The 24903-nt window shown below is 40.9% G+C and overlaps 1 protein-coding gene across 5 annotated transcripts in view; it reads left to right on the top strand.

Moving 5' to 3' along the window:
• NRXN3 (neurexin 3) overlaps nt 1-24903 on the top strand; it is a 1034003-nt gene that overhangs the window by 325173 nt on the left and 683927 nt on the right. For all 5 annotated transcript variants that reach the window (XM_064512239.1, XM_064512237.1, XM_064512238.1 and 2 more), the window contains exon 6: nt 2853-3236. In XM_064512239.1, coding sequence (XP_064368309.1) covers nt 2853-3236 — 384 coding nt within the window. The remainder of the gene's footprint in view (nt 1-2852; nt 3237-24903) is intronic.

Raw genomic sequence — 24903 nt, 5'->3', positions numbered from 1 at the left:
CTCTGGCATATCTAGTCCCCTTAGGCTTTGTGTATGCTTTGGTCTGTGCTGGCTGCCAGAGCTACAAAAGCTGTATTTTCTCCATACTCTGACAGGAGCTGACAGCTGGGACACAGACGCGTAGCATCCTATAACCTTTCTGTCCCTGGGGAATGCTCCTACAAAGTGTCCACAAAACCTGTCACTGTTTCTAGCTGGGGAACACTAAGTATGTTGCACAAAAAAATGTTTTCAGCTGGTCATCTGCTACAAAACACACACATTATCCCACCCACTCAGACACTAAAAATCTTACTAGAAGGCTCACTGTACAGTTGCATCGTTGTACTCCTTTGTATACCAGCTCTGTTTTCAGTGATGCCTGGTTTTTTTGTTCTTGTTTTCTGTGTTTCTTTGTTTGTTTTTAGCCCTATGTGAAGTGCCCAAGGGACTGGAAAGGAGACACTTAGGCGCTTTTGATTTCTCAGGATGGGATTTGGTCTGCCTCAAGAGAGTTACAAACATAGGATTCAAAAAAGATGTCAGCTCATCTATTTCCTCTTTCCCGGGGTCAATTCATAATTTTCCCATCCCAACAGCTTGATCTTATAAGTCCTATGCACTGGAGCTAGTACTATTTCTTTATAGAAATAGTTGCAAAACACTGGCAGGAATTTTGGGCTGATGGACGTTTCTTTTTCCAGGTTTTACACTTTGCCATAGTTTTATACTATTTCTTCTCTTTTTGGGGGGGACGGGCAAAGAGAGGAAAGGAGAGGTTCTTCACCCTTGTGGCTTTTGCAGATGGTGCTTGTTTTCTCCACAGTAGCACTTGTCTGGAGCCCAGCCCTCCAGCATCTCGATTCGTTCTGGTCTTTTGGGGTAATGTGTACTCCACATGCGAAACACAGCTTTTGAGGAGTGGCAGCACAGAAATAGGAAAAGTGGCTGTGATCCTGTGCCTCTGACACTCTGCCTTTACGACTGTAGGTGTATTGTCACGTCTTCTATTTTCTTACCATCTAAAGGGGAAAATGTCTGCAATGGTACAGCTTATTTTTACAAAATGATTCATCAAACAACCTGGCTTTCTCTGAACCTTTAATTTATAACGCCTCTATTGCTTCCAACACTCTGCTGCCTCTGACATTGTTCCTAAGTTATTACTGAACATCGCACACATGAAATAACCTGTCTCTGTCTTATACATGCTGTTGTCTGTCTAAAAAGACCTCTGTTACAACTGAAGGAAGAGAAGCGCATATGTACATGACTGCACTTTCTTACAGAGGCACGAAAGAGAGCTAGCTCTATTAACTGAACTCCCCCACCTTATCGTAGGGATGTATGATAAAAACACTATGATCTGGAATTAATCTTAAAGCATGGATAGTCGTCTCTGAGGGCAGAGTACCTCAGTGACAAGGCAATTGGATGTGATGATTGGGAGAGTGAATTGCTGATTCTCAGCTGAGTGTATGGTGGGCAGATGTCCCTATCACAAAACCTGCTGAATACTCTTCGGAAGAGCATGTTGTTTTGGGACGTCAGAGACCAGCACTGTGTTCCCTGCTTTCCTTTGGATATGCTACCTAACCTTAAACAAGTCACTCTGTGCCTGTTTCATGTGTTCTAATTATATTTCTGTGTTACATGATCTGATTATTTTCTGTGCTGGGATAATTTCTTGCAATATATATGAATAGCTTCAATGCAGTATGCCCATATCTTGCTTGGAGCATATGGAAGATTCTACAGTTTTAATAATAACTCTTCTTCAGACATGACCTTTATCTTTCTATATGTCAGTTTTCCCATTTGTAAAATGGAAGTTAGGATACTTAACTTTCTTTGTAAAACTATAGAATAATTTGTTTTGGAACAAACCTTTCAAGGTTTCTACTCCAAACTCTGCTGAAATCTGGGCTTTCTTCAAACTTAGAGCAGGTTGCTGAGGACTGTGTACAGCTGAGATTTGAATGTCTCTAAGGATGGTGATTTTGCAGCTTCTCTAAGCTCCCATTCTCGTGTTTGGCTGCCCTCATGGTGAAATATTTTTCTTTCTCTAAAGTTGGAATTTCCCTTGTCGCAAATTGCAATCAGAGTCTCTTGTTGCTGAAAGTACACACTGCTGACTCATGTTCAAGCTGTTGTTCGTCAGATCCTCAGGTCCTTTTCTGCAGGGTTGCTCCTTAGTCAGTTGGTCTCCAGCCTGTACTGATGTGTAAGGTTATTCCCAGGTGCAAAACTTTGTGTTCATCATTGTTGATCATGAGAAGATTTCTATCAGCCCATTGCTCTAGCTTGTCAGGGTTTCTCTGAATGGTAGCCCTGTCCTTCCTCCAATGTATCATTCCCCCCAATTTGACATCATCTACAGCCTTGATGAAGGTCCATTTGGTCCCATCATTCAGGTCCAGCTGTAAAGTTACTGATGAAATATTTTCTGTTAGAGCTATGTAGTGTGAATTAGTAGTTTTTTACTTGTCTGTTTTCTATCCGGTCCCGATACCATCAAATTCCAGTACATTCTCAGTATGTTTTTGCTTTGCTGGGTGAATATCATTGAATAATGCTCAATTTTTGTATATTATTGTTCAGCCATTGTATTGTTATACTAGTGACCTTATAATGTTAATTGGGGTACCAACACATGATGATCCAGTTGCTGCATGGAAGCATTTATCACCTGGGCTCAAGGGGAGGTGAAGCTGTGTGGGAGGCACTGTCTCTATTAGATGTTGTTTGAGCAGGGAGGAATCTTCATTTTCTTGTAGTGGACTTTAAACTTCACTCAATTATTGGAAAAAATGAACTAGACTGAGGTTGAAAATGAAAGTGTTGGCTGATGTCTCCTTATCCTGCTTACTTAGGTACTATATCAGTGAACAGCAGACGCACCCCATTCACTGCTAGTGGGGAGAGTGAAATCCTGGATCTGGAAGGTGACATGTATCTGGGTGGGCTCCCTGAGAACCGGGCAGGACTCATCCTTCCCACAGAGCTCTGGACAGCAATGCTGAACTATGGCTACGTTGGCTGTATCCGAGACTTGTTCATTGATGGACGAAGCAAGAACATCCGGCAGCTGGCAGAGGCGCAGAATGCAGCAGGAGTCAAATCCTCCTGCTCCCGCCTCAGCATCAAGCAATGCGACAGCTACCCATGTAAAAATAATGCAGTCTGCAAGGATGGCTGGAATCGCTTCATTTGTGACTGCACTGGCACTGGCTATTGGGGTAGAACGTGTGAGCGAGGTAAGCTGTGTTTTCTGACCTCAGTTATGCAAAGCTGAAGGTATTCAGGAGCACCAGAACAAAATACAGTGTTTCCATGGGACCTACCCGTGTCCTGTGTTGGTCTTGCCAGTGTGGAGTTCCAGATGCGTGTGCATTGGCTATATCAATGTCAACTGAGCAATTCTCTCTTGTAGACTACAGTGGATTAGATGATTCTTGAAAACATGAGAGGGTTTCCCAGCTAGGACCTTGAGAACTGTTTTGTCCCATTGTTGTGTGATAATGTTTTGAACAGAAATGATAAACACAACCGCTACCATAAATGCATTCTTTCCCCACAAAATTGCAATTATGCTTGCCCTTGGTCTTTATTTGTGACCGAGTATTAGGAGTGACCAACTCTGTGATTGGTACTTTCTGGCTCTCTCTCACGTCCATCTCATGAATCTGGCTCTCAGAAGACAATCTCAAGCTAACTAATGATATAAAGAACAGGATTCATCTCATGTCTGTAGGGTTGCCTTTTACTTCTTTTATGATCAGCGAAAGGGAATCTGTAGGTTAAGAGCAAGCGTTTTAGTTAGGATAGGTGAATCTCACTCAAGTCTGGCTGAAATCCATAACTGTGCCAAACTCTGGCCAGCAGCAGCATAAATAAGAAGACAATTGCATGAGCACATGTCTACTGGTGTAGGAACTTGAGGTCCTAAGAAATATAAGTGTTAAAATCGGAGATTATTTAATGTTAACAAAACAGTGAGGTTGCAGTCCAGGACAATATGAAAGACACATGAGCTTCAGAGGTCCTAATCTTGAGAAACTTGTTCTGACTGTAACTTGAAGCCTCAGACCCCTTAGTGGTTTTGGCCCATTGTCAGGCAAAATATGACTTTCATACCTGAGGTTTTCCTTGGCAATACAAGAAGCTCACAAGGAATGAATGTTTGTGAATTGTATCCAGAAAAAAAGTTGTACAGATTGAATTGTGTTTGACTCCCCCAAATTTACTGTGGTGTTACACTGCAGCTTCATATTGCACTGAAACAACTACTTGGTATCAGGAGATGGCACTGGCACACAATGATTTTGCCCCTGTGACCAGAATAGTTGCAGGTCAACAATGGTTTTTTTTTGTTCTTGTGGTCTGACACCCAAAGGTTGTAGCAAGCTGTGGTGTCAGCTGGCCTGTAACCCAAATACTGCTGGAAGTAGAAAAATTGAGATGGGAACTGGGAAGGGAATCAAAGCAAGAGATGCTGCCACACACATGCACTTTCATGCAGTGATCAGGGAGCTGCCACAGGACTGGAGGGAGCCAGTCTGGTATGTAATGGGAATAAGGTAGAAGGAGCATGCTGTTTTTTAACAAAATCAGCTACTGACACTTTTCCAGTCCCCACCATCTGTTATCTGAGAAGGGCTGTCTTGCTCACTTTCAATTCTTAGGCCGTCCTGTTAAAAGAGAGGGGAGTTAAACTGTTGGAAGGGGTCTGCAGCCCAAGATTTTGGGTAAAGACCATAGTTTAAAGGAAAAGGGATTCTAGAGTAAAGGATCTTGTATGCTTGCTAGCTACCAGCAAAATCGCTCTTTATCAAAAAGCAAAGCACACACTTAACCAGCATTTAGTTAAGGCATTAAAAATGCAAAAGACCTGTACAACTCCAAGGAGAGAAGCAGATGATTCATTTGTTCCTGATGGTAAAATCTATATCTCCTATTTTCCAGGTATAGCATTTCTATATTTCTAATGCTGTATTTCTCATACATTTTATACTTTGCCATATGAATGGCAGTGTTATACATCTAAAAGGGACCTCAGAAAGGATTTGATTTTTGTCATAATTAGAAAAGACGTTTGGTTTCTTTCTATTCATGATGAGACAATACAAATATGCAATGTTTAATACGTCACCTATATCTAAAGCCTGTGGGAATTCGTCCGGTACTGACATGAATTAACATAGCTGTATACCCAGCAAGTTACACTGCATACAACATAAACTTTGATTGCAGTGATCTGGTTATGCAGCACTCCTGTGTAGATGGAGAAAACTTGTTACAGCTGCATTGTGTTAAGTCATGGAATGGAGCACTACTGCCAAGACCTCAAATTCGTTCTTACAATACTAGTATCTAATCAATCACTCAGTATTGACAGTGTTGCAAGCAGACAATGTCATTTTCATGTTTAAAGCATCACAGTTTCTAAGGGTAAAGTAATCCCTCCTTGGAAGTAATTGAGATTGCATAGAAGAAGAGATGGGATGGGATATGGCAAAGACCTGTTTGTGTCTAGTATGCCTCCCATTCCCCCATCCAAAGGGGGTTATTTCAAGGAGTTGAAAGTGCTTGGAGACTGCCCTGGGACTTTTGGTAATAGTATGTTGTTCCTGTACTTATCTGCTAGCAAGCTAGCTAAATCAAATGAAGTAATATTCTCAGAGGAAAAATCCTGAAGGCTTCTGTCAGTTATACTTGTATTGTTGTCTTTGCTGCTGAGATCAGAATGAGAAGACACCAAGGTTTGATCCTAAAAAAGGTTGAGACAAAGCACTTCGCATAAGCAAGGCTCCTCCTTAGTCTTCTGCTTGATCTGCTTGTGAGATCATGTTTCTTTTTGACTCTGTAGCCACTGACAGATGACACAGAAGGGACAGGAGATGAAAGTGTAGTGGGGTTCATGGGCTAGCAGTATTCAATGACAGGCTGTGAAGCTAAGCAAAGGCAGAGGCAAGTGCTGGCAATTATCTAGACGTGGTCCACATTTGACACTTTACACCAGAGCCTGTGCTGACCTGGCAACACACCCTTTATTTATTTGTTTTCTTAAATCCTTGAGGTTTCTGTTTGCTAGCAACTTTCCGTAGTGCAGCCTAAAGCGATATGGCAGTCTTGGAAATCATGGGTGAGAAGAGTCTTCTGGAGACAGTACTGAAATTAAGGAGTTGCTGTAAGCATTGCAGCTTTGGGGCAAATTTCTGAAACTTTAGAGGCTGAACAAGAGCACTTGGAAGGGAACAGTGGTGTGGTTGTCTAGCAAGGCAGGAAGGAAGACATGGGATCAATACTGCCTTTGCAAGTGGCATGAACTCGGTTAAAATAGTATTCTCACCTCCTTCTTTAGATGCCTCAGGTAAGTTCTATAAGATTAAAAAAGTAGATGCCTGGCACTGGTTTGGAGGGCCTGTACTAAATGCCTAAGTTCCCTATGCAGTCAGTGGAGGGAAATGGTTGCTTCTCAGGGGAAGTTTAGAGCAGTTATGTGATCTGCTTGCTTCCTTTTGTTAATTTGTCTGACTCGTTTTGTTGATTACATGGAGATTCTGGTCTGATAATTCAGTAGTGCTGCACTCCAGAAGGTAGTTATCTGTACTGGGCAGGAATCGATAGTGCCACGCTGCCAAGGCTACCAGATTGTGAAAAAGAGTACATATTGTTTGGGATGGAGGCGTAAGGCAAAGAATATAGAAAACAATCTGACAGACAGGATACAATCCCTCCTGTAGGTGATGCTCTGAGTATCTTGTATCCACCCTTAAAGTTAAGGGTAGAAAAGGAAGATACATCTGGATAAAGCAGATCTATAGAATCCTACACGTAGCTTAGATACTGCTATGATGAGCGTGGCTGAACACAAAGATAGCAGCAGCCTGAGATGCTCTGCTGTGGCCTACAAAAATGGGATTTGCACTGATTTGGGGGAACAGACAAGTTGCCATCCATTGGTCTGATTCTGCAAGGTGCTTAGGGTCTCCCTCTAGGTTCAAGCACTCACTCCCAGTTTTCTTGACTTGCAGGATCTGAGATCTTTTGTCAGAGCAGTGTTATTGTGTCCCAGTAGTGACAAGAGTCACTTCCTAGAGGGGCTGGCTGTACCCACAGCAGGACATAACCGAGAGCTGGGACTTGGTGTTGTGTGTGCGCTGGTCAGTGGGCCTTGGACATGTGCTGCTCTGCCACTGGGTCAGTTTCAAAATCACATTTACACAGAGTGAGTCCCTGCAAATAGCAGAGACGAGAGAGTGAGACATCAGGACAGGCAATAGATCCAGGAATTCCTGGTCGTGGTAAGTCCTGGAATAGAGGTGGGTCTGCATACCTCTGAGATGAATGTGGCACTGATCTTCACACACCGGCTCTCCAAGCTCTGCTGCACTCTTTTTGTACCCAATTAGAGTATGTATGGTGGAGATCAAGATTTAATCCAGCCAGAAAAACTCCTAAACTGAAAGGCAGTTTTCAGGTCTCTTTGAAATGAATGGCAGACACAGTGGAGTGGATTTGTGATGGAAATTCATAATGATTGTAAGCATATATTGAGGATTTGTACTGAGGTTATAAGATCTTGAAGGTTATTGTATTGGGCATTAGGAAAGAAAAGCTAGAGGCAGTACTCTTCATAGCATTTAGTCATTCTTGCATCCTTGGCTTTTAGAGAGAACAGGAATATCAGAGAACAGTGGCTGCAGCACAACTTCTCTTTTCTAGAGTACCGTGTCCCAGCAGGTCCACCTTTGTGGCTTGTTAGCTTGAAATAAAGGACCTAAAGTATCTGAAAGCCCAAGGGAATGCTTTCCAAATGCTTTCCTCTCATCAGAGATAGCGCAGACTTTGTGAGAGCTGGCAAAAAGGATCCTCCAATGAAATGGGTATTACGTTCCTCCTGTTGCCTGTGAAATAGCTTCTCACACTTAAACCAGTAGGATTTAAGGTGAGTGTAAGTCTGTCAACAAGAAGGGTTGCAGGGTGCAGCTACTGTGAAGGTTCTTCAGTGTTTTTTAGCTAGTTAATTTTTTCTGTGCCATTTGGTTGCAGCATCAGGCCACTGCAGCCCTCTGTTAATTGCACTTAACGAAAGTGTTAGATGTGGAAGTTGAGATCTGGCTCATGGAGGATGATGTACTTCTCTGTTGTGATAAGACAGTATCTCCTTACAACCCATACTGTTTTCTGAAAAGGACCCCAAAGCCATGGCATTAAGCAAGCAGGAGGAGGGGAATGTGTACGGTATTCAGATTAGCCATTTTCTGTATCAGCAGTGAAAATGCCATGGGCTCAAAAGGGTGGGTGTGATCTAGACCTCTGCTGATCCAGAAAGCTTTTTGCATGCTTTCCTTCTACCTGAATGAGGGCAACAGCCCAGGAAGAGGGACACTAAGCAAAAAAGCATTTAAAATCAAATAGTACTAGGCCAATGAAAATCAGATGTTGATCACTCACTCTTTAGTTCTTTCTCCTACTTAATTGTCCTGATTGAACATTTTTTGATTAAGAGATGTACACTAATAAGATTAGAAAGTGCTGGTTGGTATGAGACTGTCAGCAATTTAGGATTGAAATAAGAGGCACTGAGGTTTAGATTTTAAACCTTTGAAGTTAATTGCTAAGAACTGGACATACCCTCAGTCCTTTCCAGGTAAGGAAAAAAAATCTTGTTTCAGTCCTTTTCCTAAGCTGCACTTGGTGTTACAAGTCGCAGATATCCCATTCTAGTTCTCCTCTCAGGCTGGAACCAGTGTCCCTTCCTGTCTGGGTTTGCTCACAGATGGGTGATTAACTCCTGAGCAACTAGCGTTTATCTGTGTTTTGTGGCGTACTGTTTGTGAACAGCAATGCATCTGCTGTTGGTAATGCTGATGCTGAGCATAGGGCTTCACATTCCCTTTTATTATCTGCGAAGTACCTTTATAGCAATGTTTGCTAAGAGCAGTTTAATGACAACACACATCTGCCCATTATGTATACAATAAACTGAGATGCTGTAAAATTACTAGTAATAAGAAATGCTACAAAATCATTTACTTGGTTTAAGTGCTGCATCCTTTGCTGTCTCAGGCACAGGTAGTAGCATAGATTTCTTTTTTTATTTCAGTGAAGTTGTTTGATGATGATTACATATTTGAAAGCTTCTTTAAAAAAACCCTCAAATGTGTTGATGCTTTTTTGGACTGTCCAGACCTTTAGAGTTTGCAGTGTTGTGCTAGATATTTACTGAGAGCAGATTTTTCCTGTAGTACTGATGGTTCCAAGAATGCTGAACATATTAGGAGAAAATCCTTTGCTGCTGTGTTTTAATACTTTTAATCCCAGATGGATCTTGGATGTTCAAAGATTCTAGGGAAGTCAAAATACCATGATAATTTTTATGATTCTGTGGGATAACATCACAGATGTTAGCCATCAGAAGGTCTCTTGTAGACCTCATTTGTTCACTGTCTTACAACTGCCACATAGGTCCCTATTGTATGATTTCCCAAAATGTCTCCAAAGAGCAGAAAAAAAGATTGGAAAAACGTTCAAGTCATTCCTTCACACCTGTTTGAATTTGCTGCTTACTAATTTTTATTATAAAGGCTCCATTCAATGTTATTTAAGGAGTGTTAGCTTTTAAGGGCATTTGTGTGAAAAATTCATTTTCTTACTTACCATCAATCCATTTGTAATACAATAGCTTAATACATGTGACTCTGTTGCCCTCTATGACTGCCCCAAGCATGAACTAATGTAGCATTTGCTGTACACAGAGTTGTGTTGTTCAAGAAATGCAGGCTTGGGCTTTTTGTACTTAGCTCCCTCATATCTCTCCGGATGACTGGGTGTCTCAGTATGTAAGGCTAGGATTCTGTTGCCTAAGTGCTGGGTTACTTACTGTATTAAGCTCAAGCTTTCTGTAAACTCAACTTCCACCTATGTTTCAGTTTTCAAAGTCTTAGATTTTGTATTCTCCATCTTTGTATTCTTTGCTTGCTGTTTTTTTTGCCTTGTGGAGGTAACTTCCTTTCTAACATCCAAACAGTTCCCAAGATGCACATGAGATGTTGCACTAGCTCCAGTAAAGACAGTGCCAAGATGGGACTTTTAAGGGAAGAGAAACAACGTGAAGGAACAACTTCATGGTGGTTCTCAGTTGTGGGGCGTCATATTACCGTCCTTCCCACTCATCATAACTTTGCTCATAAATGTGCATATTCAGTTAAAGGTACTCTGAATATATGTTGTTTCCAGGGCAAGTGATAGCATTTGTTGCCTTGCAATCCTTTTGATATCCTCTGTACAGAGGAGTGTATAGTTAATTCTGCAGTCAGAGTGATTACATCTTTTGCGGAAAAGATTATTTCATGGTCTTCAGGCTGTTGAACTTTAACTTTGAAGTCTCATTGATGTGACAGTCTCCAACAGCATCTGTTGAGCAGCTGGCAAATCTGAGACTGTATGAAAAACAAATGATTTTCTCTCCAATATTTTATAATGACATGACTGTGATTTTTGTCTGTGTTCTTTCCTTTTTCTTCATCCCCCTCTCCATCATCATATGCTCTTGATATTTAAGGCAACTCCTGCCTTCCATGCTGCATGTGAATTTGTCAGCGTTCCAGGTGCTCTTTATCTTATCTGAATATGTTAATTGGTGCCACTGAAGAAAATAATTTCTGCCATCTTTCCCTAAACTTCTGTGCTGTTGGCTCTGTTTCTGGCTTTTTATTGTTGAGTGGATAATAACTAGTCATGGTGAAGGTCTTTTCCAACCTGACTACTCTTCTAAAGGCTTTCATATCTTTAGGTTTGTCATTTTCACCAAGTTTCTCCCAGTTCAATAAATAAGATCATCCAAAACTATAGTAGATTTTGTGCTACTGTCAGCGCCTACAGGGCACTTGAACAAGAAGAAGGAATTTTGCATGGGTGGTCAGTAAGAGCATCAGGTTGATGCTTTTTAGCGTCTTATTCTTTTGTTCTTACTGGCCTCTTCTAGTACTGTAGTGGCATACTGGTTTATCTGCTGGTTTACAAATGGCAGCTCAGAGCAACAATATCTCCTTAATACAAACCAGCTATAAGTCAAGATACGCTGCTCTGTTAACTCTCAAATTAAAGGAAAGCTTAGCATAGCAGGCCAGTTTTGGCTGAAATGCACTGCATCAGGGCAAGATTCTTTACTATATGCTGGATCAACTGAAGTGAAAAAGACTGTGTAGAAAGGAAATACTCTTTTAACGTTCTCATTCTAGGTTTCCCTGTAACTCCCAGCAAGACATGACAATGACATGTCAGATGTATGATCCAGAATGGGCTTATTTGAATATGCACCATGTCTGTCGTGATCTGTCAGGTGCCTAGAGATGACCTGAAGAGATCTAGTGGAAGAATTGCTTCAGACTACATGGGATGTTTGAGGTCTCTTATTGCTCAGTGGCTGATCTTAGTCCCTTGGCTTCATGCCCCCTTTCCTTTCCACACTCTGGAATCAGACTATTCCGTGTTTCTGGTGAAACTACCAATTATCCCTGCAATTGATGGAATGTCTTGATGGAAGTGGCCAGGACAAAGCAGATTCATTTGTCATGAAAAATATTTCCAATATTTAAAATTACTATATAGACCTTGGAGATGTTATCTGTGAAATTAGCTTTCTGTCTCTCCGTTTTGCCCAGTCCAAACCTTCAAGCTGAAAGGCAGACACTGGCACAGTGCTCTCATTTTCTGTCTCCTTTCTTCTTCTCTATTCATCTCAGGGGGAATGACTGGGCATTAATGGCTCTCACTTAATTGACTCCCGCTCCATATAGAGATAGACAATCATCCTTTGGACACTGCTTGATGGGTGAGGCTATTATGTGATATGGAAAGGGTATGCAAAAGCACAGCCATCACCACAAGCATGGAAAGGTCATGCTTGACAGTGTATATTGACTAGTCAGATCTGCTTGGTTTGTCTGCTGCCCCCTCTCATACACAGTTAATCAATGGAACAGCTCATCTGCTTGAGTTTAAAGCAGGTATCCTTGTGAATCCTCCCACTAGGATACCAGAGTCCAAGGTGTGACTCTCCAGAGGGAAATCACTCTCTCTCACTTTGCTAAAGGATCCATGAATGCATAAATGAATCATAATTTTCATTTTGTTTATTTGCTTCCTTTCCAGCATCCTCATTTCTTTCATGCAATCAAGGATAAAGAATTTAAAATGGGGAAATAGGTGCTGAGGAGGGAAACTGTATCCTGAAAAACAAATCTTAAATACAAGTTTCTGAGCTACCTCCTGCTTTACAATGATTATAGGTGGTGGGTAGGTGGACAGATAAAACGTAAAAGCTAGGAGATATCCATCACATTGGGCAAATTAATGTTTTTCTGTTTCTAAGCAAGGAAGAAGTGTAATCCTTCGTGTTGTGATATCACTAAAGGGAGCAGGAATACAGGCCTGGTTGTTGTCAATTGTATGAAAGCACCTGCGTTTAGGATTCAAATGGAGTCATGTGGAATTAAACTTTTAAGTCTGACTACCCCAGTACCCACAGGCCCCATTTCAAGCTGCTGAGCAAAGAAAAATATAGTATTTTAAATAGTGAATTTTTATCCACTACCTTTCATTAAATGAGTAAAAATGGAAAATGATGATTCAGCCCTCAGCTGAAACGCATGTTAGATTGACAGCTTTGGGATTGTTATGCTTGAGCTCAGAATGGGAAATATGTACAGAGTAGTGGCTGTCTTTTAAAATACCTTATTCCTCTCTTGGAGGAGTATTTGCCTTAGAGATTAGAAGGTAGGTCAGTCTTCCTGACCTACCTGATCTTTGGTAGAGCTGCAGAGTACAGTGGTGAAAGGAAGGCCTCTTTTATAGCTCTGGGTTCCTCTGTGACTGTAAGAGGAAAGCTGAAGACAGAAAGAGCTGTGAGGTATCTTAGTGTACACAGCCCAGGGAACAGAGCAAGGGTTTTTGTGCTGAGCAGAGTAGAATGGAGTTGATGCTGCATGTGTCATCTGCCACATTATGATAAGATTTTAAGATTTCCCCTTGAACAAGTGAGTGGCAGGAAACATATGCTTGCTAAGTAGTGACAAAGAAACAAGAATGTAAAAAACATCTCAAATATTTTATAGGGGTTTTTTTCTTTTTTAAAAAAATCTCTCTCCTGAATATTTATGACTGAAGAGAAAAATGAGGTCAAAGAAAAGACTCTCTTGAGATATTAAGAAATGAGTCAAAGAAAAGGCGCTCTTGAGATATCAAGAAATCATAGAAAAGCCTGCAGTCCTTTCACTAATTTCAGCATTCAGGTTCTCTGTTCCTAGAGATGGAAGTCTAACAGTGATTTCCAAGTCATGGAGACATCCAAGTTTCTGCCATTTCGTTACCGTCTCCCCAGTAAGATGGTGAAGTTCTCTTCTTTTGCAGTGCAGCTTTCTGAAGTAAATCAGGTAGCAAAAAATCAGTACTGTTCCACTTTCTCTGGTCAGCCCTCTTGTCCTATTTGTGCAAATTGCCTGTATTCTGCATTCATATTTGTTTATTCCATTCTATCTCAGGACTGACCAGCGCTGAATCTTAGTCTTTCCTTTCCTGTCCAGTGTTTCTGGCAGAAGATTTTGCATTGCAGCCAAGGTGCTTGCCTCATAGCTGTTTTTCAAATAATTCCAGCTTTTCTTCTTGTTGAACACAGTGTTGATCTGCTGAGGACGTGGATAAAGTAAGGCACAGATAATAGCTGGCAGTTTACTTTTCAGCAGTCCTGGTCTGATGCTGGGAAAACCACTTGGTGTGGAGGAGCTGGCACTAGCCACTTTGGCAAGGAAGGTGGAGACTCTGTCCAGAGTTCAGTAGGGTGGAGATTTACTCCTCTCCCAGATTATTGTCCTCTTTTTTCCAGTGGAAACATCATAATTATTTATCTTGTTCAACTGCTTGTATGCAATTTCCCTGATGCAATCAGGTCCCTCCAGCCACCCCAACTTCCAGTGCAATTAAATTTCACTTACCTTTCTTGTGCGGAAGAACAAGGAATGTCCAGGAAGATTTCTTAGGATATGAGAAAAGAGGAGTAGGGAAGGAATGATAAAGCTTTGTCAAATCAGTGACTAACATCTTTTTCTTGTGTCATTTTATAGTCTGCAACTTTTTCAGGTTAAGCAATCAGGCAAAACAAAATGGATCAGGGTAAAGAGAAATATGAGGTAAAATGATTTATCATGCTGTTTTTTAAATGCCTCATTTTGGTTTTGCGTTATATTTTAATTTTTTGTTTAAAGTCAAAGGCACTGGGCTGTTTTAAAAACAAAATCAAAACATAAAGGAAAACCACAGACAGCCATGTCAGAGAGTAATGGGTCCAGCACGCAGAAGGACTTGTGTCCAAATAAAAAAGGCAGAAAAGTGTTGACTGGAATTGGTATTGACTGTGCAGCATGCGCTGTGCTAAGGGACCTGCAGAAGAAACAAGAACATTGCAGCCATAAAGTGAAAACCTGCTCCACTGTGAATACAGATGAGCGTGAGAAAGACAGTGCTTTTATGAGATTGCTCTTGCATACTGGGGTATGAACAGTGGGCAACGCACATTTATACAAAAAAAAAAAAAGGAAGGTAAATGACCAACTTATAAACTGTTATGGCTTCTTTCAGAATAAAATAGTGTAAAAAGACAGCAGAGAAGGCTTATTGAATAGTCAACAGCCAAACAGGGAAAGACAAAAGAAGAGGTCCACTGGTCCTGGTCACGTCCACTGTGAATACAGATAAGTGCGAAAGACAGTGCTTTTATGGCATTGCTTTTGAGTTCACAACCTCTTAAGCAAACCTGGGCATAAAGTTAGAATGACAGAATGTAGATTAGCAATCAGCATGCCCAGGTTGATTTACACTACTGTGCTTTCTCTTTTCTTTTTGTCTTTCCCTGTTTGGCTGGTGACTATTTATTAGGCACATCTCCTCTGTCTTTTATATTATTTTATCTGAGACAAGCCATAACAGTTTATAAGTTGGTCATTTACCCTTCTTTGTACATGTGTATATATGTGTGTTGCCCACTGTTCATACCCTAGTCTGTGCACTACTAGTAAAGCCCCAATCAAGAGATCATGTGTGCCGAGAGCTGTAACTCACTGTCTGACTGAATGCCTACAGCTTGCTGCGTGTTCTGATTTTCCCAAGCTTCAGTTTTGCTCCTGCGTTACGCAACTGAGCTCCTTGGTGAAGGCCACCCAGGAGGATTCCGGGGCAGGAAGGAAAACCATCCTGATGCAACCAGTAGGGGAGATTTGTGAGTCCTGGCATTAGGCTTGTTTGTGTTTGGGCTGAGACATGCTCAATATTGAGGTGAAGAAGAAGCGTTCAGATAGTGAACTGTAATCTATCTGCCACTTTATTGAGACTGTCTTTCCACACAGGCAAGGGGTATTACACTGTTCTCTGTTCTGGTAATGTGGGGCCAGCCAAATCACAGTATTATTCTCTCTCCCTGTAGAAACCAAAGAGGGAGCATAGATAAATTTACCCTTCTGTATGGAGAGCAGATGGGAAAGTCTTTAAACTTACAAGCAACAGGCAGTGTTGTAGCTGAGAGAATGCTGTTCAGAGTTACTGAGCTCTACACATCTGTGTGCTATCAGAGTAACTTAAATCATTGTCAACCACATTTAAATGCGGGTAAGGATGCTAAGTGAAGACCCTATGCAAACCAGTGCCATTTTTGCATGTATGCAGAGTATTTTTGAAAAGAAATAGATATCATTTTACTTTTTGGGAAACTGAGATATAGAGCAATTAAGGTACCTTCTCAAGATTACAGAAGTAATTAGCCACAGACTCAGGCTGAGGGATTGAATTTAATTCACTGGGATTTAAATGCATGAATCTAAGATATCAGATAATTCAGTCATTAGACTCTTAGGTCACTAAGCCACTTTCTCCCCATTGAAAAAGCTGCCTGATGTCTCTGAAATACTACTTGCAGATCTCTTCAGACATGGTGAGGTCCTTGGGTATTTGATTAGTAGTCGCTAGAGATGAGTACTTATATAGTGTGATAGGATAGAGATAACTCATAACAGAACCTGAGTTCTTTTCCCTTCCCCTCCCCTCCTGTTCTCTCACTCAGAAGAGCATGGCTGAATCACTCATGCCTTTCAGCCGTACGGTAATGAAAAGCTGATTAGAGTACACCTCCCCATGGGTCAGCCTCTCTGTCTTATCCTGCATCGTACTAACTCAACTATCATTCCCTGTGTGCCTGGCCAATGTCCAGGGACCTGGATAGACTAATAAATGGAGGAAGTTAGTAAAGGTGTATTTGAGACAAAACTTAAGTTGTGCAAGCTATAACTTAAGGAACAAATGAACAGGTAGGCATATTCAGGAGACATTTCCTGACAGTTGGAACTGAAGTGATGAGGAAAGGGGTAAAAGCACAGTAAATATTGTTATATGCAGGTCTTTTCATAGCCTGGTGTTTAAAAAGCGTGTTGCAATATATTCATGGACAAGGGCTGTGCTTAGGTATGTGCAGTGCTTTTTGCTGGGCAAGAGTATCCGCTGTCTGCTCCAGGGGCAGTACCTACAGGTGTACTGTGTGAGCCTAAGGTATTGTGCCGTGTAAATTCAGCATCACTGCTGAACTAATAAGTAAATTTGATCGAGCCCCTCACAAAAGAAGCCTTGACATACATGGAACTAGATAACATCACTAGTTCAGTGCTTCACAAATATACCCCATGTAGACTTGCTTTTGGTTCCCTCTCGGGCTCATCACCACCACAGATGAGTTGCACTTTTGTGGGCCTCCTCTTTCCCAGCTGCAAAGCACAGATACTGAGACTTCTCTAAGTCATAGAAGGAATGCAAGGTGACAAATTCATAAGTCATTAAGTCCTTCAGATTCTAGGATGGGAAATGAAGACCATCAAAATGTTAATTTTTGTTAATCTTTGACCTTCAGTTTCTTAACTTTTCCTTGAGGCTTAATGGACATCTTGGCATGGGAATAGGTAGAAAACCTGACCTAGTGATTGCTATTTGTTTTTGTGTTATCTGTCTCATTTTCCTGTTCTTACTAGACGGCATATAGGATTTTACTTTTCTCATTACAGAAATGTGGGCAGCTTTTGGTTATGTGTATTAATAATTTGAGGTTGTATCCCCCAAAGAACTACATTGCCTAGACCAGCAATGTTTATTAAAAATCCTTAAAGGTCACAGAGATTTTCTTTTAAAATAGCAGTATCTTTCTGCCTTGTGCTACTTTGTATACCTTTAATGTTAATGCCACCCTTGTGTGGTTGTTCAGACACTGTGCTGTTTTTTGGGGGGCAGGGTGGTATACAACCAACCTTTGATAGGTCAAATATTTTAGTACTTGAGCCACTTATGGGGAAAAAGCTTTCTAGTTGCTTTTGCATTGCAAAGGTAAAAGTATTCATTGCCCTTTATTAAGCACTAAACAAATGATAAGATTTTGTATGGTGAATCAGCGATTGACTGAGTGTATTTAACTCAGTAGTGATATCAGATTTATAGAGCACAGAAGAAGGTAGCCCTAAATAGTTTTAACTATTGACCTTTGCCAAGATAATAAGCCTGAATATTACTCCTCACCTGTTAAGTTGTGCATTAATGAAGTAACACTGGACACTCACCTACAGGAATGCTACAGTGAAAAACGTTCTTAGTCAATCTGGTAGGAATACATATTCAAAAAAAGTGAGTATAAAATGTGTATTCCCCTAATGAGCTTTCAGGGCTATCTCTTAAAAAAAGAAGTATAAAGATGATACAGTCAAGTAGTTTAGACTGAAATCCAGCAATGTGAAGGAAATTGCCAAAAAAAATGTTTAAGTATAATCAGAAGGCTGCAGGGAGGAATTACAGAGAAAGATGAGAAGAGTTCAGTATGTATTGCTTGGTTAAATGATAACCCATAGGAGCATGATGAATCAGCCCTGATGAGAGGACTACCTTCCCCAAGGAAGAGGAATAATTTAAGGAAGTTCACAGGACTCTAACAGGAATGGTGGGTTAAATTAGAGAAAGGGAAGTGACCAATATGACAGAGGACATCCTGATAATGAGCTGTATTTGGTTATAGAAAAGAAACCCCAGGGAAGGGATGAAAATCCCATCAGTTAGACACTGGAAATTAAAGTGGATAAAGCAGCACAGTATGACCAGGCTGCTCTATATTTTAATGAAATGTGCTTAGTAAGAGGGAGGGGAGCTGAATAATCTATCTAGATCTTATATTTTTAATTTGTGCAGATCTGTGAAATGTATGCCTCTGAACAATGAAAATGTAGAAATGCCTTCCAGCTCCAAAAGATCTATTTTTCTTTCTAAATCCTACTAATAACTGGGTATGTTTTTCCAATTAGAGAGAAAGTGAATAAATATTTAAAATATACAAGACATTGATTCCCAGAGTATATTTTGTTTGTTTTTTAATGTAGCAACTTATTATAATAGCTCATATTGAATTAGGAAGGGTAATTTACTGTGTAAAAATAACTTTTTGATGCCTCAACTTTTTGCTAAATCTAAGTAAAGAATTGTGGAACAAGCCCCATGTTTACACAACTCAGAATTATGATTATGTAATATATATTACGATATCAGATGAGAAAAGAGTGCCATTAAGGACGATATTGTCAAATATACAGTGCAAAAACTGTTGCCAGAAAAACACAAATCCCAGTTAGAAGGGGTATACACACAATGGTATGAGAAAGAGAAAGAAGGGGAAGCATTGCATGTGTCCAAGCTCTTTTAGTAGGCTTCTGGCAAAGCAGAGCCTAGCATAAGACTCTTTCTCTCTAGTCTGTATATGAGTAGGAGCAAGTATGGTTAGTGCTAACTGTTCACCCCTGTGGCAGACAGAGGACAGAAGCTTTTCTGACTGTCCCTAGTTCCTGAATATTGCTCATCAACAAAAAAAAGACTAGCCTGAGTTAAGTGTGGTAGTCTGCCATTTAGTTGATACGTGTTCCAGTCCTGCTCTGTCATGAAGTTTGTTGGATCGTAGGCAAATCATTTGAGTTCTGATTCATAAAAGCAGTAAATCCTGACAAAGCTCAGGGCTGCCATGTGTAATGCTTAGCAGCCAGCTCTTGGAATAAACTCCCTGCGCATAAGTTAGGTCCCTACAGGGTGAAGAGTCTAGTATGTAAGAGTGCTGTTCACAACAGCCATCACGCTGTCAGAGAGACTGGGGGAAAACAGGGGTGGTAGGATTCAGGTGACCAGAAGGACACATCAAGTAGAGGATGTGTCAGAGTCCTCTCTCAAGGGTGCAGCCTTGCTCTTTCTGCAGCCTTGAGCTCAATGCCTACACAAAGATGAAATTCATGTGCTAAAACGCACTTCAAGGTTTAGATGCCAAGTAGCATCATATGTGGTCATACAGCTGCAGTGTGGGCTTAGCCTGTTGGTGAGGTGCTTTGGTACTTTCTTTGCTTTTACATCCCCTTCTTTGTATTTAACAGAAACTCCTTTGGTGCCAGACTGTTAACTGCTTGCAATTCCGCACGCTGATCTCTCCTAATCTGTCTAATTGCTCACAGGATGTCTTCTGCTTTGTCCAAGAGTTTTGCAAGTGACTATGCACTTATATAAGTATATTCTTTGTGTTGGCAACCTTTTGTCTTGTTGAGGAATGTGCCAGTGCCATGTTTAAAGGCCATTAAAATTTGAGTGTTTCTCAGACTGGCCATGGACCCAGCTTTTAAAATTAGATCAGTGTTTTTCTGTTGAGCTGTGTCAGGAGTGAGTGAGAATAGCACTGTGATTTCCTCTTCCAGATGCAGTGAAATCAGGGAAGTATCACAATCCCGCAGCAATCCCTGCTGGTTTTGATGCCTTTGTTGGAACACAGCTGTGCCCAGCAGCTGGTCTGGAATCAGGGAACCAGGGAATTTGCACAGTTAGCAGATATAAATAGAGAATTTGTGACTATGAAGTATGCTTAACTCTGCAGTAAATAAATCCTAGTCTAAGTGAAAGGCTAATTGAAATCTTAAAAAAATTTCTTGTGCTTCAATTCTTCCTCTTTTGAGTCTTTATTTATCTGCAAGATTTGAAAGAGAAACAGGTGTTACCTCTATAGACTCTTACCGTCTGCATTTTAGCTGATGTCAAGAACTGTCCCCTTCCCTTACAGATTTAGACATTTTTAGGCTTTTGTGATTTTTTCTTTTTGGTTTACAAAGGAACTTTCAGCATCTTCATTATTTTAATTTCTGCTTGATATTCTGACAGCCTGTCTGATGAAGAGCAGAACAAAGAGATGGCAGCTAGCTCTTGCAGCTTCCAGAGTGAACGGGACCAGAGGCACAGTAATGGACAGGTGGAACAGTAATCTGGAGTATTAGGTTGTGTCCCTGCCCTGTCATGGCTTTGCAGTGTGACACCGGATGATCTGGCTCCTATTTCTCTGTTTCAGTTTCTGCTGTGAAAGAAATCCAGTTCAAAGGGCATTCTTGAGGACCTCTTAATGCTTTTAAAATTGTGCTGGGGACTTCAAATAGTGGGAGTTTTGGGCAGGAGACTCACTGCATTAGGAGATCTGCCCTCTTCCCTGTTTGGTCAGAAAGCCTTTCAGCAATTTAGTTTAGAAAACAGGATGTCCTCTGAGGCGTGGAGCTGTGTCTAATCCCTTCCAGGTGTAAATTAGGAAAAGCTCCCCTTGAATCAACATTTAGGTTGATCCAGCACTGGTACGCTCCTGGAAACACACGACCCTTGCCCAGAGAGTGGCGGTGAAATTTGATGGGGCAGTGAAACTGTACAGGAGGAGGGCTAATATTTGTTCTGTGTTTCTGCTTTCTCTTCCACCTCAGGAGAAGCCTTACTACTGTCCGAATTCCCTTAAAAAAAAAATAGCAGTTACTTCTTAGGAGTAGTAGGATAAATGAGGAGTCAATCACAGCCTTCTTCACCATCTAATGGCATCAGGCTGCACTGCTTCCTGCCCCTCTCTGCACCCCGAAAAACATGCAAGTAAGCATGCTGGCCGCTAGGGCCCAGGGCCTCTGTGCCCCCACCGTCCTGCTCCCCTTGCCCAGCAGCTGCTGGCTAGCTTGACTTGCTAAATCCCTGCAGACGCCTTCAGGGACAAGCTTTGCACTTTTTTAAAACTTAAAATGGACTTGAAATGTATACTGAAGTATATCGTTTCCTGAATACACCTAAATACATGCAGCCTTTCCACCCCACTGGGCTTCCTTTGTACCCTTGCAGCCCCTCCATGAACACTTAGGAGAAAGCCTGCAGTAGGGTATACCCTACTGCACCAATATTGTATTGCAGTTCTCAGGAACATGATTGAGCCCAGTGTAAGAGCATATGAATCACTATTTATTAGAAACAGAGACAAGTTGCTCTTTCTTTGTACAAGAGAGGCTGCATTTCAGTTTCTGCAGGTGAAGTACTTAGCATCCTGTTTCTCCAGTGATATAGGAATTGATTGCTCATGTATTAACCTACGAGCTTTTCAACTCTTGCATGACTCTCTGAAACAGATCTTTAAGTGGATGGCAATTTGGTGAGATATTTGTGTGAGGGAAGCATTCTTTTTTTGTATATATCCTAGGGAATCATCTGCCATCCTTGCGGTCTGACAGCTTTTACTGGCCCTTGCTTTCACATTAGAAAGGGGAGGGAATTGAGCTGTGTTGGGCCAGAATTAGACTCTGATGACCTGTCAGAAATGGATTCTAAACAAATCTATGCCTGATTCATAATATCCTCAGTAAAAGAATCTATTATGTTTTATTTTTCATTTTGCAATCTCCTTTTATTGTTTTTAATTCTGTAACAATTTTTCTGTGAGGATCTGAAAAGGCATTGTAAAAGAGAGGTAAATGTCATTCTTTCCCAGCTTCACATAAAACTAAAGGCAAATCACAGTGACTTCTTGAATGGAACTCAAGAGTGTTGAATTCTGTGCCTCTGCTGTAGCTAATAAGCCATGATTATAAGGGGCTCAATGGAAACATAATAAAGGAGTCTTATTAGATATTGTTTCAGCAAAGTGGAGGAGGGCATACTAACCCATTTGGGCTAGATTACTTTATTTGCGGTATATTTCGGTATATAGCAAGACCATAGATCATGCCACACCTGAATCACTGAGGAAAGTGATTTGGGAGCTATACCACCAGATCATGAGGCAAATGACAGGTGACTGAACCAGTAAATCAGTATTAGTGGAGTAATTTAGCTTATTTGGCTCAGTAGCATTTCTGCCCTCCTCCAACATTTGTAGTCTTCATCAGAAGTTAAGACGACAGTATCAGCCCTCAGAAAATCCAAGACTGAACTTTTGCTTTATTATATTCTTCATTGTGCAGTCCCTTATCTGCAGCATACAACTGGGAATCAAATCTGGCAGTTTGAGAAAATAATCACATCCCAGATGAAGATATATTTTGTCACTTAAGGCACATGCTTTTGCTTCACCAGCAGCCAGTGCTGTAGGAAGCAGCATTTAATTAAATGTTGCTGAAGAAGAAAATATTCAATATGGATTCAAGACATGCAGGTCAAAGCAGCATTTGTGTCCTGGCTATTAAGCCTGCTTCAAAGCTATAGTTTCACCGTTAGATGGCAGTTTCACTTACTCTCGTATTTTCTCAACGTATGTTTTACTTGAAGTCTCTAAGAAACTGCCTCTTCTTACTGTAAACTGAGGAAATCTTACCTATCTGCTTTCCACGCCATAGGCATCTCTATGAGGTTCACTATCACAGTGCTGAGTGATATTGTATAGGTAAGATCAAGCTTTCTGAAGACCTGAGAAAAAGGGAAATCAATATTTCTTCTTAAATAAGTAATGTAATCTAGTATTAAAGAAACCAACTGTGATGTTGTGAGGTTAGAACTGTGCAAAATCCATCAGTTTCCTGATTTACTGGGAACTGTCTTCAATATCTGAATGCTTATCTCTACCCTTTTATAACTTTTTTTTGGAGAAAATGCTCATTCTTACTGTATAAATCATACGCTCTCAGGTTCCAGACTGTTTGTTCTAGTTCGTAGTTCTGCTCTTTTTGGTTTGGGTAAGTTGTCTAGCAGCAAAGTCCTCCTCCTTATTGCAATCTTACTAAATGAATGGGTTTTCTGAGCCAGGACTAGAGTGGAGGACTAGAACCTACAAACAAACTAAATTGAACTTTCTTCTGGTAGGGCTGAGGAAAGTTAGGATTTGCAGTAGATACAGTCCTGGGGTGCTATTTCAAAGATCATATGATAAAGACTTTGTTTTAAAAATAGGCAAAAACGAGTTAAAAGGAAACTGCAATTTCCATGTTTTGGAATAAAAAAAGTAACTGCATCCTGTGAATGTTTGGACTGATGCTTTAAGCAGTCTATTGCAAAACTCTCGATGGAAAAAAAAGGCAGATCTTTTTGTAAATTCAGGGCTTAGAAGTGAGAGATTGCCTCTTGCCCAGCATCGGTTGTCCCATTGCATCGGAGAAGCTAAGGGCTGAGTAAGCATCCAAAGTGGCTGTTCTTCTCAAAGTATAGTATTTCTAAGGCAAAGCTGAGCCAGAATGGCTAAGACGTTGTAGAAAAAAGGTTTGCATTTTGTAGGATTTTCGTAGTGAAATGGTACCTGCCTGGTGTAGAGCATAGATTTCACTTTGCCTGGCTACTGATACTGGTCAGTAAATCCTCCAGCCATCATATTCCTAGTTGCTCTGAGCTTAGCTTGCTGTTTGGGTGAATTGAGAGCTTTGCCCCTCTTTGGTTATGTTTTTTTGTTGTATTCCTCCCTTTGTGGAGGTGGTATTTATTCTAGTTGACACAGGATGAGCATTTACATAGTACAAAGAGGAAATGATGAGTGCTGGAAGACCAAGTGGCTGCAGGTGTTCCCATGTGTTTCCAAGGAGAAAAGGTATAATGAGACTAGGTGTAACCCTTGTTGTTTTAATATCACACAGAATGTCATTCCTGCATGAGATATTTGCTGTTATGGCAAAGTCAGCCCCTTAACTCTCATCTAAAATAATGTTATTGTGTGTTTGGCAGCACTGTGTGCATACTCTGTTTTGTTGTTTTCTGAAGTTGGATGGAAGTTGGAAGGAAAAGAGATTTGGAAAATATCATGACATTCGATTTCTGTTTTACAGGTAGGAATTTTCTGACAAGTTTTGTTTTTTGTCTTGTTGCAGGTAGCTGGCCAGTTTTGCTATTCTTTGTACAGGTCTTTCGCACAGTAACAGGAGAACTAAAAATGTGAAGGAACAAGGGAAAAAAGGAATACTTTATTCTGATGAAACAGACAGTAAGAAGGGTTACTCTGACAGGTGGAACAAATACAGCTGTTTTTAACTCATTTTTTGCAATGTACTTGATTTCAAACTGAAGCTATCCCAATAGGCAGCTGTTACATTCAGACTCAAATAGTTCCTCCAGTGGTGAAGTAATTTTTGTCTAAGTAATTTCTGAAATTGTATAGGGTCCTCTAGGTTGTAAAAACTTTGGGAATATAAGCTCTTCTGTTTCCTTATGTTGGCTTTCATTTAGCTTTACAGCTCCTTTGGGAAGACTTCTGGGTGGGGTCATGAGTCTTTTCCAAATCAGGGGCTATCTGAGGCCATCTGGGATACGAGGCTCAATACCAGCTTCACCTGCAGTTCCAACAGTGTGTTTCAGCCTCAAATGTTAGCTGTGGCCTTCCCCCACTGCCCTTTCTGTCCTTATCACAGAGCTTTCACTGCTCTTTGCCGCTTGTGTTTGGTTGTTCTCACAGACCTGCAGGCAAGAGTGGCTTCCTTTGATATGTGGACAGACTTGAGAGGCACTTAAGTTAGGCTGCTCATATCTGCCCCTGCTTGAGCAACACCTGAACCCTGCTCACCAACACAGCTGGCTGCATTTCTAGAGCTGCAGCTGTGCCTTCCCATTACTTTC

Source organism: Dromaius novaehollandiae, chromosome 5 (assembly GCF_036370855.1).
Source record: "Dromaius novaehollandiae isolate bDroNov1 chromosome 5, bDroNov1.hap1, whole genome shotgun sequence".
In the NCBI taxonomy this organism is placed as follows: domain Eukaryota; kingdom Metazoa; phylum Chordata; class Aves; order Casuariiformes; family Dromaiidae; genus Dromaius; species Dromaius novaehollandiae.
The sequence above is the reverse complement of the archived record's forward strand: the minus strand, read 5'-3'. Positions and strand labels throughout refer to the sequence as shown.